We start from the raw sequence: 17,418 nt of genomic DNA on the forward strand, positions 1-17,418 counted from the left end.
CACGGGGACCTGGTGGTAACCACAGACAAGGTTGACTTTTGAACAAAGGTATTTCCTGCCAAATGGGCCGAGAAATCTTGGATATGCGGGATCGGGTACTGATCAGGAGTAGTGGCATCATTCAGGCGTCGGTAGTCGCTGCATGGCCGCCATCCGCCGCCGGGTTTCGGAACAATGTGGAGAGGCGAAGACCAGGGACTATTCGACCGGCGAATAATCCCCAGCCGCTCCATTGTGTCGAACTCTGCTTTCGCAGCCGCGAGCTTGCCGGGTTCGAGTCGTCGGGCCCGTGCGTAAACCGGGGGGCCGGTGGTGGTGATGTGATGTTCTACACCATGTTTAGTGGCCGAGGAGGAGAAAGTGGGCCTGGTCAGATCTGGGAACTCTCCGAGGAGCCGAGTGAAGTCGTCTGGAGGTGGGAACGCACAGAAGACAGTGCGCAGCACGGCGTTACCGCGGTGGCACGGGATGGAGTGGAACGTGGCCGCATTGATCAACCGGCGGTGCCTGACATCGACCAGGAGGCCGTTGGCGCACAAAAAATCCGCCCCAAGGATGGCCTGCGTGACTTTGGCCGTGATGAATTCCCAGTGGAAACGCTGGCCGCCGAAACACACCTGGACCCACCGCTTTCCGAAGGTCCGAACGGCCACGCCATTAACCGCCGCGAGGGCGGGGCCATGGCCCCCAGCTAGTATATCGAGATTTGACGCAGGTAGGATGCTACACTGCGCCCCGGTGTCGCAAAGGAAACGTCGACCAGATAGGGAGTCGGTGATGAAGAGAAGCTTCCCTGAATCTCCGATGGCCATCGCAGCCGTGGGGCACTCGTTAGACCCGGTCCTCTTTCGTCAGGGTGGCTGTAGATGTTTTTTTTGTTTGTGCAAAAAACTGCAGGGAGGGCGGCAGCATCTTGCTTTCGCGCCAAAACGGGCGTGGTAAAAGCACAACCCCGCTGATTGAGGAGCTGGAGCAGCATCTGTGGGGGATGGGCGCCTCGTGGCCGCGCAGTGCTGTTGTGTCACCGCGAAAATCTTCTCCGCTTCGGCAGCAAGCTCCGTGCAGTCTGTGACTTCGGACCTGGCTAGGGCAGCCTGAACTTGCTCCGGGAGTAGGCTGAGGAATAGCTCCCTGAAGAGGAAGCATTCCGGCTCGGACCCGAGGAGCGTGAGCATCTGACTCATGAGTTTGGACGGCTTGGAGTCCCCGAGGCCAGGCATAGTGAGCAGCCGGCGGGCGCGCTCCGACTTCGTGAGCCCGAAGACCTGCAGCAACCGCGCCTTTAAGGTGTCATACTTGCGATCAGTAGGCGGACTACCGAGTAGGCTGATGATCCGCGAAGCTGTGGCGCTGTCGAGGGCGGAGACCACGTAATAATAACGGGTCTGATCCGCAACGATGTCCCTGATGGCGAACTGGGCTTCAGCCTGGATGAACCATACGGCTGGTTGTTGCTCCCAGAACTGCGGTAGCTTCAAGGTAACGGCGTTCGTTTCCAAGTTGATTATCTTCTGCGAAAACCGTTTGCAAAAGTCGGGGTCACCAATGTAGGAATGTCTAGTTCCTATCCAAAGACTGAGGTCCACTCAGGCGCTCAAACAAAATGAAGTTTAATGGAAACTAACAAGTTTAAACAAGTAACTACAGGAGAACATCAAGTGTAGGTCTATTCAGCTCAGAGGCTCCACGAGGACTGCTGGCTGGTCCCGTGGTTGATGTCATGACGTCATCACGTTCTTCCCGCCAGTGGGGGATCACGTGATGTACGGCGTGACGCCATCGCGTTTACCCGCGCTGTTAAAGTAATCACGCTCTGTACAAGTAAACAGTATAAATAAAGATACAGACTCAGGCTGTAGCTAACATGTTGTTAAAGGGAATTATATACAAACGATTTGAGTCCTTTAGTGGCTCCGCCACAGAGTAGTAATAATGGGGGACTTCAACTATCCTAATATAGACTGGGATAGTAATAGTGTTAAGGGCAGAGAAGGGGAAGAATTTCTGAAGTGTGTTCAGGAGAACTTTCTTGATCAGTATGTTTCCGGCCCAACGAGGGAGGAGGCATTGCTGGATCTGGTTCTGGGGAATGAGATGGGTCAAGTGGAGCAAGTGTCAGTAGGTGAACATTTAGGGAACAGTGATCAAGGTATCATAAGTTTCAGATTAGCTATGGAAAAGGACAGGGAGCAATCTAGAGTAAAAATGTTTAACTGGGGCAAGGCCAATTTCAGTGGGATGAGAATGGATCTGGCCCGGGTAAACTGGAATCAAAGACTGGCAGGCAAAACTGTAATGGAACAATGGGCTGCCTCTAAAGAGGAAATAGTTCAGGTACAGTTGAGGTACATTCCCACTAGGGGGAAAGGCAGGGCAACTGAAGTCAGGGCTCCCTGGATGACGAAAGAGATAGAGAATATGATGAAGCAGAAAAAGAGTGCGTATGATAGATGTCAGTTTGCAAATACATCTGAGAATATAGAAAGGTCAGAGGAGAAGTGAAAAAGAAAATAAGAGGAGCAAAGAGAGGGTATGAGAATAGAATGGCAGCCAACATAAAAGGTAATCCAAAAGTCTTCTATAGGTATATAAATAGTAAAACGACAGTAAGAGGAGGGGTGGGGCCGATTAGGGACCAAAAAGGAGACCTATGTATGGAGGCAGAGGGTATGGGTGAGGTGCTAAACGAGTACTTTGCATCTGTCTTCACCAAGGAAGAGGATGCTGCCATAGACATAGTGAAGGAGGAGGTAGTGGAGACACTTGATAGGATAAAATTTGATAAAGAAAAGGTATTAGAAAGGTTGGCTGTACTTAAAGTAGATAAATCACCAGGAGCGGATGGGATGCATCCTAGGATGCTGAGGGAATTGAGGGAGGAAATCGCGGAGGTACTGGCCATAATATTCCAATCCTCCATAGAAACGGGGGTGGTGCCAGAGGACTGGAGAATTGCAAATGTTACACCATTGTTCAAAAATGGGTGTAAGGATAAACCCAGCAACTACAGGCCAATCAGTTTGACCTCGGTAGTGGGGAAGCTTTTAGAAACAGTAATCAGGGACTAAATTAAGTCATTTGGACAAGTGTGGATTAATTAAGGAAAGCCAGCACAGATTTGTTAAAGGCAAATCGTGTTTAACCAACTTGATCGAGTTTATTGATGAGGTAACAGAGAGGGTTGATGAGGACAATGCAGTTGACGTGGTGTACATGGATTTCCAAAAGGCGTTCGACAAAGTGCCACATAATAGGCTTGCCAGTAAAGTTGAAGCCCATGGAATAAAAGGGACAGTGGCAGCATGGATACGGAATTGGCTAAGTGACAGGAAACAGAGAGTAGTGGTGAACGGTTGTTTTTCGGACTGGAGGAAGGTATACAGTGGTGTTCCCCAGGGGTCGGTTCTAGGACCACTGCTTTTCTTGATATATAGTAATGACTTGGACGTGGGTGTACAAGGCACAATTTCAAAATTTGCAGATGAGACAAAACTTGGAAGTATAGTGAACAGTGAGGAGGCGAGTGATAGACTTCAGGAAAACATACAGCCTGGTGAAATGGGCAGACACATGGCAGATTAAATTTAACGCAGAAAAGTGTGAAGTGATACATTTTGGTAGAAATAATGAGCAGAGGAAATATAAACTAAAGGGTACAATCCTAAAGGAGGTGCACGAACAGAGAGACCGGGGGGTATGTGTGCACAAATCATTGAAGGGCAGGTTGAGAAAGCAGTTAAAAAGGCTTATGGGATCCTAGGCTTCATAAATAGAGGTATAGAGTACAAAAATGTAGAAATTATGATGAACCTGTATAAAACACTGGTTCGGCCCTAACTGGAGTATTGTATCCAATTCTGGGCACCGCACTTTAGGAAGGATGTGAAGGCCTTAGAGAGGGTGCAGAAAAGATTTACGAGAATGATTCCAGAGATGAGGGACTTCAGTTACGTTGATAGACTGGAGACGCTGGGGTTGTTCTCCTTGGAGCAGAGAAGATTGAGAGAAGATTTGATAGAGGTGTTCAAAATCATGAGGGGTCTGGACAGAGTAGATAGAGAGAAACTATTCCCATTGGCAGAAGGGTCGAGAATGAGAGGACGTAAGAAAAACTTTTTTATGCAGCGAGTGGTTAAGATCTGGATTGCACTGCCTGAGAGGGTGGTGGAGGCAGATTCAATCACGGCTTTCAAAAGTGAGTTGGATAAATATCTGAAGGAAAGAAATGTGCAGGGCTATGGGGAAAGGGCGAGGGAGTGGGACTAGCTGAAGTGCTCTTGCAGAGAGCCGGCACGGGCTCAATGGGCCGAATGGCCTTCCTTGCTGTAACCATTCTATGATTCTCTGATAGGGCAAACTGTGGCTGGTCCATTTTCAGCAATCACCCTAGGCAGTGTTTACAGGGGTGGAGGTTGGTGCACACGCTTTGCACATGTGTGTGAACTGGATTTTCCTGTTTGGTCCCCTTTCCTCCCTCCTCCTGCTTCTGCGACCGTAGGTGGGAATTCTCACAGAATACTTTTGCGGCAGCATATCATCCGCCAGCGTGGGAACGGTACTGAGGGCGAGGGGACAGAGGGCGCCAGCATGAAGTGAGGAGGGGGGAGAGCTGGGGAGAGGGTGTGAAAGGTGCCGCCATGCCACTGTGACAACCATTTCAAAACAAGTTAACAATCAGGTTTAGTGATGGAGGGGCACCAATAGGTAACCCCGGTGGTCCACAGGTTCTCTACATAAAATGAAGGGAAATTCCCCACTAATGTTGCCGCTGTTAGGATTTTGTTTCAACTCTCTTTACTCCTTAGAGTAATCAACCAAGACGTTAAAGTTTCTAAACCAATTGCTTTGATTAACATGACAACACAAGTTTTACAGATAGAGATTCATACAAACTTAGTTAGAAGCACAATTCGAAACTCAGAATGGCCAATTCTTCTGCTGGGGATTAATAATCCATTGTGGACCGTCTCATGGACTGTTTCCTTTCTTCACTTTAGAACGGCTCCTCTTGTACTATTAGAAATTTATGAATTACTGGCGAGGTGGGTCGGGGCGCCATTTGGAAGAAGTAATACAATTTAACGTTTGCACCCTTACTGTTTAAGACCATATTATGTCATTCTGTATGTGTCCAACAACAGGAGCCCCTACCTGGAGGTGTTGCATGCTCCTAACTCGTAGCTAGAGGGTCAACAAGTTAGAGCAAGGGCTCTGAATAAGGTCACATCCATCTTTAAGGGGGGAATTTCTCTACAGTATTATTCAAACTCAGTTTTACTCACAATAACTACAAGTGGGACATTGCCGGCCGCTGTCTAGAGTTGCCAGTTCATGTCAAGTGCAAAACTGGGCGGGTGAGGAGGCGGGGGATGTGGGAGGAGGATATCAGGATTTGAATTCTCATGTTTGTTGATGATAAACCTCGCTTCCAACACCCTCTTATTTTCCACCCTGCAGACTTTCCAAAACTGACGATCGCAGTGGTAGGTCTGGCTGTCGTTGTCGTGGTGGTTACGCTGATCGCACTGGTTGTACTGCGGTGAGTAGCTGCAGTTGTATCCTACGGGGAGCCGCTGGTATGATAAAAGACAACAGAGGAGTTAAACTTGTACCCATTCTTGGTTAGACCCCGCTTGGAGTACTGTGCAGAGTTCTGGGGCTTAATTTTAACTCAACCGTCAGGCGGGCTTTGAGGTGTGTGGGGGGTTAAAATCGCAAAGCCCGGGGGTCGGGACCCCCCCCCCCCGCCTGGTTCCCGACAGCTAGCCATTTTAACCCAGGCGTGTCTGATGGTCCCGAATCAGTCCTGCCTGTAACAGGCGGGACTGGTCTTTAGGGCCTTTAAACAGCACTAATTGGCCTTTATAATCCCATTTTAACAGGCCCTTGCCTGTTGAACTCTTTTCCCACGTAAAACACGCCTGGTGGGGATCACGCCTGTGAAACCTGGCGTGAACACTATTGGCTTGCTGACTATCAGCTGCAGGTCAACCATTAAAGAGGAGATTTGATCAGTCATCATTTGCAGGTGGCAGGACTTTGTTGTCTCAGGCCTGGGGCAACTTTTACCAGGCTTAACCACACCTGTAGAGGGTTGGAGCTTCACACACTTCTCCAGTGTGACCTCCTGCGAAACCCCTCTTGCCACCCTCACTCAGCGTTTCCTCAACTGAGGCATCTACCAGAAGCATGTGAGGCCTTTTTCTCCTTCCCTTCTTGACATTAGAGGTCCTCCAGCACCAGGCGCAGCAGCAGCAGAACCAGGAACAACAGCAGCACCAGCAACAGCAGCAGCAGCAGGAGTGACAGGCTGCTGCTCACCCACCTGAGGCAGCACAGGCCAGAAGGGGCCAGCGCATGGAAGCATGTCGGCGCAGGAGATATCCCCCAAACAGGGTCTACAGACACAGGGTCAGCTACCTCAACATGACTGAGCAGCACTGCCAAAGGCGGCTCCGACTTTTGCGACAGGTAGTGACTGACATCTGCGCAATGATACAGCAAGACCTGCTGCCCAGAGGACCAGGTGGACACTCCTTACCAGTGGCCATCAAAGTCACCACCGCACTCAACTTTTTTGCCTCAGGCTCATTCCAGGGATCAGCAGCAGACATCAGCGACATCTCCCAGTCGGCCGCACACACTTGCATCACGCAGGTAACCGATGCCCTCTTTGCCCTCGCGCACAATCACATCCATTTCACCAGGGATCGCGCAAATGTGACGGCGCGAGCGGTTGGATTAGCTCATCTGGCAGACTTTCCAAGGGTGCAGGGCGTCATTGACTGCACACATGTGGCCCTTAGGGCACCCCATCGCAATCCAGGTATTTTTGTCAACCGCAAGGGCTTCCACTCCCTTAACGTTCAGCTGGTGTGTGACCACAAGAAGGAGATTTTGCATGTTTGTGCCAAGTACCCTGGCAGTTGCCATGACTCCTTCATACTGCACCAGTCTAGTGTGCCTCCGCTATTCAGTCTGCCAGACCAACTTCACGGATGGCTGCTTGGAGACAAGGGCTATCCCCTGAGGACTTGGCTAATGACGTCGTTGAGGAGACCAGCCAACGAAGCTGAGGAGCGCTACAACTCCAGCCACATTCCCACCAGATCCATTATCGAGCAAACCATCAGCTTGCTGAAGATGCGCTTCAAATGCCTGGATAGATCAGGTGGAGCCCGACAGTACTCAGCAGCCAGGGTCTCCAGAATCATCGTGGTTTGCTGTGCACTCCACAACATGGCACAGCATCGTGGCTTGCAGATTCCTGAGGACCAAGTGGCTCCTCACATACCCTCCTCAGATGATGATGATGATGATGAGGAGGAGGAGGAGGAGGGCAAGAACGAGCATCCTGCAGAGGCCCATCAACCAGCGGCAGCATTATGCAAGAACATTGCTGCCTGGGGTGCAAGGAACACACTCATCCTGGCCAGGTTTGCTTAGCCTAGTAAATCAAACTCTTTTGCCTTGCAGCTTCTTACCTGAGCATCGACAATGGCCAAACCCTGCGGATTCCGAGCTATTTGACCAGCATCCTGACAACTGCAAGTAATCCTAAGCCCTCAATGTGAAAGCCCTATTCGCAAAATGACACACGCCAGAACTGCAGCAGTTGCCATCAGAATTTTTATGCCAAACAAACAACTGATGGCATTTTTACAAAATACAAAATTTTTACAAAATACACAACATTTCACCCAAGTGACTACCCTTGTGACTATTTGTGCTTTATTTTCAATTACGCGTGCTCCTACGTAGTGGTTCCCCTGTGGCTTCAGCAGATGTGGAGGCCCCTTGCTCACTTTCCTGCTCCTGTCTCGACACCTTTGGCGGGCGTCCTCTGGGGTGGCGAGCCTGTGAGGGCTCGTCAGCAGTTTGCTGCTCCTGCGGCTGTGCAGGAGTTGAGACGTCTATCTCAGTTGGGTGTGGACTCCGGCGGGGCTCTGACTGAGGGCTCTGCAGTGGCATGGAAGTGTGAGCGCTTGGAGAGGCGCCCCCACTTCCTTGAGGTCTGCCACCAACCTCCCTGAAATGAAGGGTAGATTTGCCTTTCTAAATCTAGGCTTTATTAACCTTAAAAACCCAGGAGCACATCTTCAACACCCAGTCCCAACCAAGGCTGTAGAGAACTGAATTTAAGATGGCCACCACAAATCACATGACATCAACTACCAATGATTTTACAGCATATATCTCAATGGCAGGAAACAGACAACCAATCACAATACTTCTTACAAAACAAGAATAATCACCACATTCACCCCTCCTTTTAAAACATACTCCAACCTAAGTAGCCTTTACAATTTACAATTAATTATTTATAACTAAAACAATACAAATATAATATTTCAACAATTTTAAAACATTACTATCAAATTATTTTAAAAGTCCATTTTCAACCGGTCGACCGGGTATCTTGTTCGTGTCGACCTTCTTAACCTTGCCCTCCCAAACCAGGAGACACGGAAGTATCTTCTGCAGGAAGGCTATCCATATCCCGATTATCAACGGTTTCCGGATTAGAAATCCCATCAGGAGGTAAACTGGGACAGTCATGAACATCCATCGAGGGCTGACTAATAGAATTATAATTATCTGCAATAGGATTGGAAATATTCGTAGTATCTGTGACGACATCCACATTATCTGAATCATGACTATTGTTAATATCCTCAGAAGAGGGCTGGCCACCACAAGGAGCCAAGTCTTTAATTGAAACAGTACTTTCTTTCCCATCTTGGAATCGAATATAAGCATATTGGGAATTTGCCTCCAACAGCTCCACCTCCTCCACTAAAGGATCATATTTTGACAATCTAACATGGCGTCGAAGCAGCACAGGTCCCTGCATAGTAAGCCATGAAGCTACCGAATATCCTGTAGTAGATCTCCGCGGATAGTTAAAGAGCCTTTCATGGGGGGTCACATTAGTAGCCGTTGAAAGCAATGATCTAATGGAATGCAGGGCATCAGGCAATACCGTTTCCCACTGTGTATTCTTAAGGTTCCGGGATGTCAAAGCCAACATAACTGCCTTCCAAATCACCCCATTATATCGTTCGCACTGTCCATTACCCTGGGGATTATACGGGGTAGTTCTACTAGTAGAGATTCCCAGACTCTGGAGGTATTCCTTCAACTGGGAAGACATAAAAGAACTTCCTTGATCCGAATGGGTATACGCAGGCATCCCAAAGATGACAAAAAGTTGAGTCAGACATTTGATAACTGTAGCAGCTGATACGTCTGTGCAAGGAAAAGCAAAAGGGAACCTTGAAAACTCATCCACAACAGTAAATATATATCGATTCTGAGTCGTTGAAGAAAGAGGCCCCTTAAAATCAACGCTCAAACGTTCAAAAGGAGAAGTAGCCTTTATAAGATGAGCTCGTTGAGGCTTAAAGAAATTTGGTTTACACCGAGCACAGATAGAACATGATGAAGTCATCCGCTTGACGTCTTCAACTGAAAAGGGCAAATTCTTACTGCGTACGAAGTGTATCATCCTCGTAACACCAGGATGGCACAAAGCATTATGAAGATTAATAAGCGTATCTCCGTGAATCACAGAACAATAAGCCCTCGACAGCGCATCAGCAGCAACATTATCCTTCCCTGGACGGTAAACTATATCAAAATGGTAGCATGCCAACTCAATCCTCCACCTCATTATTTTATCATTCTTGATCTTTCCAAAATGTTTGACATCAAACATAAAGGACACAGATTTTTGGTCAGTTACCAACGTAAAATGTCGCCCCGATAAATAATGTCTCCATTTACGCAGTGCTTCTACTATTGCATACGCCTCTTTCTCTATTGAGGAGTGTCTTTTCTCACTATTGTTCAAGGTACGTGAGAAAAAGGCCACAGGTCTTCCATTTTGGTTCAGAGTAGCCCCAATTGCAAAATTGGAAGCGTCCGTCTCAATCACAAAGGGAACCTGCTCATCAATAGAATGCACAACTGCTCCAAGGATATCCTTTTTGAAATTATCAAAACACGTCCTAGCCTCCCATGATAGAGGATATGTCGTAACCCGAATAAGGGGCCGGATCTTCTGCGAGAGGTTTGCAATCCAATTAGAATAATAAGAAAACAGTCCAACAACTCGTTGCAAAGCCTTAGAATTAGTAGGACAAGGTAAATCAATCAATGGTCGCAGGCGTTCTGGATCTGGTTTAATCTTATTTCCCGAGATAATATACCCCAGTAGATTTACCTCAGTGGTCGAAAAGATACACTTCTCTTTATTGAAAGTTAAACCAACTTTTTCCGCAGCTTGAAGGAATCTTTCTAAATTAGAATCATGCTCCACCCTTGATTTGCCACACACCGTGATGTCATCTAAATATGAAAAGGTGTCAGAGAGAGAGTTATCACTTATAAAAGCATCCATTGCCCGTTGAAAACAGGCAACACCATTAGTAACACCAAATGGTACTCGGCAAAACTGATACAGCTTTCCGCCAGCCTCAAAGGCCGTATATGGTTGATCCCTCTTAACAATAGGAATCTGATGATAAGCACTCTTTAGGTCAATAGTGCTAAAAACCTTATACTGAGATACTTTGTTGATAAGCTCATCAATCTTAGGCAAAGGGTACGCATCTAATTGAGTATACCTATTAATAGTTTGAGAGTAGTCTATCACCATTCGTTTCTTATGTCTCTCGTTAGTGGTGACAACTACTTGTGCCCGCCAGGGCGAACAACTAGGTTCAATGATTCCTTCCAATAAAAGACGTTGAACTTCAGAATTAATAAATTCTTTATCCTGACTGCTATACCTTCTTGACTTGGTAGCAATTGGCTTACAATCCGGCATCAAATTGGAAAAAAGTGATAATGGAGAAATGGATAAAGAAGTTAATCCACAAATAGATAAAGGTGGCTTAGTTCCTCCAAAAGAAAGACTGAGAGACTCGTGTAATTGAAGCACATCATGACCAATCAAAATATCCGCACAGAGATTAGGCAAAACAGATAGGCGTATATCAATATACGTATTACCTAGAAGAATTAATTTCACAAGGCAACAACCAGCTACTTGTGAGGTGAGAGTCGTCTGAGCCATACACACCTGATAAGTAACAGGCGAAATTTTCAAACGCTTCTCCTTCACAAACTGAAGACTTATAAAACTCTCAGTACTGCCCGTATCTATAAGGGCCTTCACTTCTAACCCATTAACTTGGGCCGTAACTATAGCTTTATTTAGGCCATGAGCAAAGGCAGCAGAAACTGATGCAATAAACGCCCTATCTAAAGGCTGAATAGTCGCAGAGGAGGCAATTGATTTACAAACACGTGCATAATGACCTCTCTTGCCGCATTTACTACACACAGCCTCCCGAGCAGGACACTTCAGACGAGGGTGCCGGGCGTTCCCACAAAAATAACACTTCTGAATCCTAAAGGCAACAGCAGCCGAAGTAGAAACTGTTTCAGAATCTGGTAAACCACTCCTATTAAGTCCACATAATTCCTTTTCATCCGGAACTGCCGAAACCACAGTCGCAGACCGATTAAAAAGAGCATACGAATCCGAACTTCTCTGAGCCAAATCCAATGTAGAGGCTTGCTCAAAAGCACTCTTGAGATCCAAAGTCTTATTTTCTAATAACCGCTGACGAATTGATCTAGACAGTAATCCATTAATAAAAGCATCCCGTACCGATTCTTCCTTATATTCTTCTGCCGACACGGCCTTATAATTACAGTTAGCACCAAGGTGCCGAAGTGCTTGTAAATAAGCATCCAAAGATTCTCCCACCTGCTGCCTACGGGCAGATAGAAGATGATGTGCAAATACCTCATTCTTTCGTTTAACAAAAATCTTTTCCAATGTAGCAATAGCTAATTCGTAAGTTTCACAGTCCAAGATATACTTATACACATCCGGAGCAATGTAGTTGATCAGTATATTCAACTTATTTAGAGACTCTTGATCCAACACACCCAAAAAGTTTTTAAATGTACGATACCAGTGTTTCCATTTATCATCTACTCCTGCAGAATTAGGGTCAGCATTAAATCGTTCCGGTTTAAGGTATCGCTCCATTCTAACAAAAGGTTAATAAATTGAAATGAAGGGTAGATTTGCCTTTCTAAATCTAGGCTTTATTAACCTTAAAAACCCAGCAGCACATCTTCAACACCCAGTCCCAACCAAGGCTGTAGAGAACTGAATTTAAGATGGCCACCACAAATCACATGACATCAACTACCAATGAGTTTACAGCATATATCTCAATGGCAGGAAACAGACAACCAATCACAATACTTCTTACAAAACAAGAATAATCACCACACTCCCTCTCATGGGTCAGGTCCCCCTCAGTGCCTACAAGTGGCTTGAGAGCACCTTACTGCACATCAGGGGGGCCATGAGGACCCGTATCTGCAATGGCAGTCCTACTCAGAAGGACTTCCATGAAGGTCTGGTTTCTCTGTTCAATAGATGCCCATCGCTCCTCAAGAGATGTCATTCTATTCTGAACACTCACCATATTTTCCATATCCTGGCGACTAACCTTCTCCATGGCTGCAGCCCTCCTCTCCTCTACCGCAGCCCTCCTCTCCTCTACCGTAGCCATCCTCTCCTCTACGGTAGCCAGCCTTACCACGGAGGTAGCAATCATTTCCATGTAGGTAGCCATCCTTTCCGTGTTGATGCGTTCATGCGCCACTGACTCCACAAAGACTCTGCTCATGTTCGCCATGGACTCCTCCATTCGCTCCACACTCACAGCGACCCTGGAGACAAAACCTGCCAGAGACTCCTGCATCTGTGCATGGACTTCCATCACCTCTGATCTTACGGATGGACCCAGAGGCAGAGGGTCGACATGCAGCTGAGCCGAGCTGGCAGAGTCCTGTGCCCTCCGACGAGGACTCTCCACTGCTGTCCCTGTCTCCACAATCTGCTGATGCTCACTTGTGAGCTGTGATACACCAGGTGACAACTCTACTCTATGTCCCAAAGGTCCCACCGAGGTGTGAGTGTCTGCGCTGGTGCTGGGTGCGCTTATTTCTGCTGACGCTGTGCCCTCAGAGGTTGCAGATTCCTCTGAGGAGTCTGGCATCTCAGGCTCTTCCTCCTGCACGCTGGGGACGGGTGCTCTCGATGGTCCTGTGGGGGAGTCAAGGAAAAAGTTAGAGATGTGATGCCAGGGTTACACGCACATTGCATGTTGGTCATTGACTCTGGTTGTCGGTCAGTGGACCTGGATGTTAGTCATTGGCCTTGAGAGTTTCAGTTTCTACCGTGTAGTGACCCACACGTTACTTCTCCAGAAGATTTTAGTAGCACTTGCTGTTCCTCAGGGCATCACTGCAAAAATTCCTTTGGGCAGTGTCCCAGGCCCAACCAACTTCAGCTGCTTCATCAATGACGTTCCCTCCATCATAAGGTCAGAAGTGGGGATGTTCATTAATGATTGCATAGTGTTCAGTTCCATTCGCAACTCCTCAGAAAATGAAGCAGTCTGTGCCTGCATGCAGCAAGACCTGGGCGACATCCAGACTTGGGCTGAAAAGTGGCAAGTTGACATCAAGGCAGCATCTGACCGAATGTGGCATCAAGGAGCCCTGGTAAAACTGAAGTCAATGGGAATCAGGGGGAAAACGCTCCACTGGCTGGAGTCATACCTAGCACAAAGGAAGATAGTTGTGGTGATTGAAGGTCAATCATCACAGCCCCAGGACATCGCTGCAGGAGTTCCTCAGGGCAGTGTCCTAGGCCCAACCATCTTCAGCTGCTTCATCAATGACCTTCCCTCCAACATAAGGTCAGAAATGGGGATGTTTGCTGATGGCTGCACAGTGTTCAGTGCCATTTCACAACTCCTCAGATAATGAAGCAGTCCATGCCCGCATGCAACAAGACCTGGATGACGTTCAAGCTTGGGCTGATAAGTGGCAGGTAACATTCGTGCCACAGAAGTGCCAGGCAATGACTATCTCCAACAAGCGAGAGTCTAACCACCTCCCCTTGACATTCAACGGCATTACCATCACCAATTCCCCACCATCAACAACCTGGGGGTCACCATTGACCAGAAACTTAACTGGACCAGCCACATAAATACTGCGGCAACAAGAGCAGGTCACAGGCTAGGTATTCTGTGGCGAGTGTCTCACCTCCTGACTCCCCAAAGCCTTCCCACCATCTACAAGGCACAAGTAAGGAGTGTGATGGAATACTCTCCACTTGCCTGGATGAGTGCAGCTCCAACAACACTCAAGAAATTCAACACCATCCAGGACAAAGCAGCCCGCTTGATCGGCACCCCATCCACCACCTTAAACATTCACTCCTTCCACCACTGGCATACCGTGGCTGCAGCAATGCAGCAACTCATCAAGGCTTCTTTGACAGCACCTCCCAAACCCGCGACATCTTCCACCTAGAAGGACAAGGGCAGCAGGCGCATGGGAACACCACCACCTCCAAGTTCCCCTCCAAGTCATACACCATCCTGACTTAGAAATATATCGCCGATCCTTCATCGTCGCTGGGTCAAAATCCTGGAACTCCCTCCCCAACAGCACTGTGGGAGTACCTTCACCACATGGACTGATGTGCTTCAAGTGTAGAAATATAAGAAACATAGAAAAATAGGAGCAGGAGTCGGCCATTCAACCCTTCAAGCCTGCTCCGCCATTCAATATGATCATGGCTGATCCTTTATCTCAATACCATATTCCCGCTCTCTCCCCATACCCCTTGATGCCTTTTGTGATACCTTCTCAAGGGCAACTAGGGATGGGCAATAAATGTCGGCCTTGCCAAAGACGCCGACATCCCTTGAAAGAATTTTTAAAAAGGAGATATATTTACCTGGACCACATTTAGGCCCTGGTGCTACCATTCCTTTAACAGTCATTAGATTGTTGATAATCTGTTCCACACTCGGTTGCATAACAGGTGTTATAAGTCAACAGATAGGCCTAGAAATTCACTGGCCTTAGCGCCGCTTTTGAGGCGCTAGAGGGCCTAGCGCCGAAGTTATGGCCAGTTTAGAAATTGACAGGGGCCCTAAATCGGCGTTAGGCCGGTAGCGCTGCGCCGGCACCGATGACGTCATCGGTGTGCGCAGCGTCCCGGTTGCCATGATAACCCGCACGAACTCGGAAATTGAGTTGCGGCCGCCTCGCCCGTGGCAGCCGCAAGCAACGTTCTGGCAGAGGTGCCTTACAGAACTTTGCGCCGGCGCATTAAAGGCCCCGCGGCGGCCGGACGCTTTCCCGCCGGCCGCCTGGCCGCAGCTCCCTCCCCGGACTTCCCCCCCCCCCCCCCGGAACAGAAGCAAGCCCGGCACTTGTCCGAGGTGCCGGGCTCATTTTTAAAAAGATTATCGCGGGCCGCGGCCGGGTGCAGGCAGCTCCTCCTTAACGGAAGGAGGAGGCCTGCACTTCCCGAGCCTGCCGCACCGCAGCGGGCGCCGCAGCGCCGGAATAGCGCCGCAATGCGGCGCGTGGCGCCAGTTTTGAGGCGCTGAGACCCCTCAGTAGCGCCGGCAGCCGTTTGGGTGCGGCGCTACTGAATTTTTGGCGCGCGCAGGGGGACTTAGCGCCGGCACTAACTTCCGGCGCTAAAGCCCTCGCTGCGCCAAAACCGAATTTCTAGGCCATAGTGTCCTGCAGGGATCTTCAACCCACGTTACCTGGAAATACTGATCAGATCCGTAAGATGATGTTGCATTTCTGCATTCTCAGTAACAGCTTAACTGGTCGCCTTAAATATTCAATCAGACCAGCCAGGGTCCTCCTTCTGATCACTACCCGGTGACCATGCTGGAAAATGCACGGGTTTGAGTGAGGACAACGTTGAGTTTGGCTGTGACTCTGAATCACTGAAAAACCACTCAACGCCCGGCCACTTAGACAATCAATCATTCTTAGTTCCTCTCTTGTCCCCTGGAACTCTGTCTTCTTGAAGTTAAAACTCTTCTCTCGCCTCTGAGTCAGAAGGTTGTGGGTTCACGCACCACTCCAGAGACTTGAGCACATAAAGCTAGGCTGACACTCCCAGTGCAGCACTGTCGGAGGTGCCGTCTTTCGGATGAGACGTTAAACCGAGGCCCCGTCTGCTCTCTCAGGTGGACGTAAAAGATCCCACGGCACTATTTCGAAGAAGAGCAGGGGAGTTCTCCCCGGTGTCCTGGCCAATATTTATCCCTCAATCAACATAACAAGAACAGATTATCTGGTCATTATCACATTGCTGTTTGTGGGAGCTTGCTGTGCACAAATTGGCTGCCGTGTTTCCCACATTACAACAGTGACTATGCTTCAAAATTACTTCATTGGCTGTAAAGCGCTTTGGGACATCTGGTGGTCGTGAAAGGCGCTATAGAAATGCAAGTCTTTCTTTTAGTTATTTCTTCTCCTAGCTTATTGCAAGTCTTTATTTTAATCTCCACCATATTGTAATGACCCCTCCCCATTTTTACCCAATTTCTACAGAAGGATAAAATGCCTCCAACTGTTCCCCGTTGTTTCATAACCTCGGGGTATGGTTATCGCTGCATAGTAATCTTTTAATCTACCAAAATGTTTTGCCAACAGAAAGTACAGAAAGGAACGGAGAATATGTTTAAAGAAATGGTCGCACATTTCCAGCGACCAAATCATACAGTTGGAGGTTGCGGAGAAGAACTGCATCAACCTAAAGGTAAATCTACTCAGAAAGGTTAATGGGCCAGAAATTCCAGAACGGGGCTTGCAGCGCGTGCAAGCCCCGTATTTGCACTTACCCCGCGCTCCTGCCGATCAGCTCCAGGGACGCCTGCACTTGCAGAAACTGAAAGAAGAATCCCGGGCAGCGTATGACGTCACGCCGCCCAGGAGTGCAGCCAGCGCGGAGCCAGGAGCGTGCAGTGTAAGTGAGACACGCCCCTTGAGGTCTCAGTTTCACTGAACACGCCCCCAATGTTTCTGTCAAGCTGCTTTGCTTTTTTACATGCAAAGCAGCAGTTTAAATAGGTTTTTGGAAGTTTTTTGAAGATTTTGGTAACTTTTATAAACTTTTTAAAATGTTTACATTATTTTGAGTAATCTGAAGTAGTTTTAAAGAGAATTAAAGCAATTTAAAGACTTTTAAAAGCCCTAAAAGAATTTTTTAAATTCCATTTATTTATTTAGCAATGTCGTCGTCATACGTGTCTTCACATTGTTCCCTTTGGGGAACTGTATGAAGTGGTGGAAGGATTTATGGCCGTGATTAACGCTCATTCCGTGACCGTAACCATCTTTGAACCAGCCATTAGGGCGGTTAGTCCTATGGCGGGAGGGTTTTACGGGCTCCCACAAGCTATACAAGGAGGGGGGGGCCACCCACACCCACGGACGCAAATATCCCACTGGATGTCAACCCAGAATTTAGAGCCGGAGCTCTGACTCCACTTG

General features: G+C 48.1%; 1 protein-coding gene across 1 annotated transcript in view; it reads left to right on the forward strand.

The window, feature by feature from the left end:
• LOC147098791 (guanylyl cyclase C-like) overlaps window positions 1-17,418 on the forward strand; it is a 248,285-nt gene that overhangs the window by 147,555 nt on the left and 83,312 nt on the right. The window contains exons 11-12 of the mRNA XM_085969476.1: window positions 5,458-5,539; window positions 16,579-16,684. Of these exons, the coding sequence (XP_085825602.1) occupies window positions 5,458-5,539; window positions 16,579-16,684 (188 nt within the window). The remainder of the gene's footprint in view (window positions 1-5,457; window positions 5,540-16,578; window positions 16,685-17,418) is intronic.

Source organism: Somniosus microcephalus, chromosome 28 (assembly GCF_052327205.1).
Source record: "Somniosus microcephalus isolate GS21.2 chromosome 28, FLI_Smic_1.0, whole genome shotgun sequence".
NCBI lineage: Eukaryota > Metazoa > Chordata > Chondrichthyes > Squaliformes > Somniosidae > Somniosus > Somniosus microcephalus.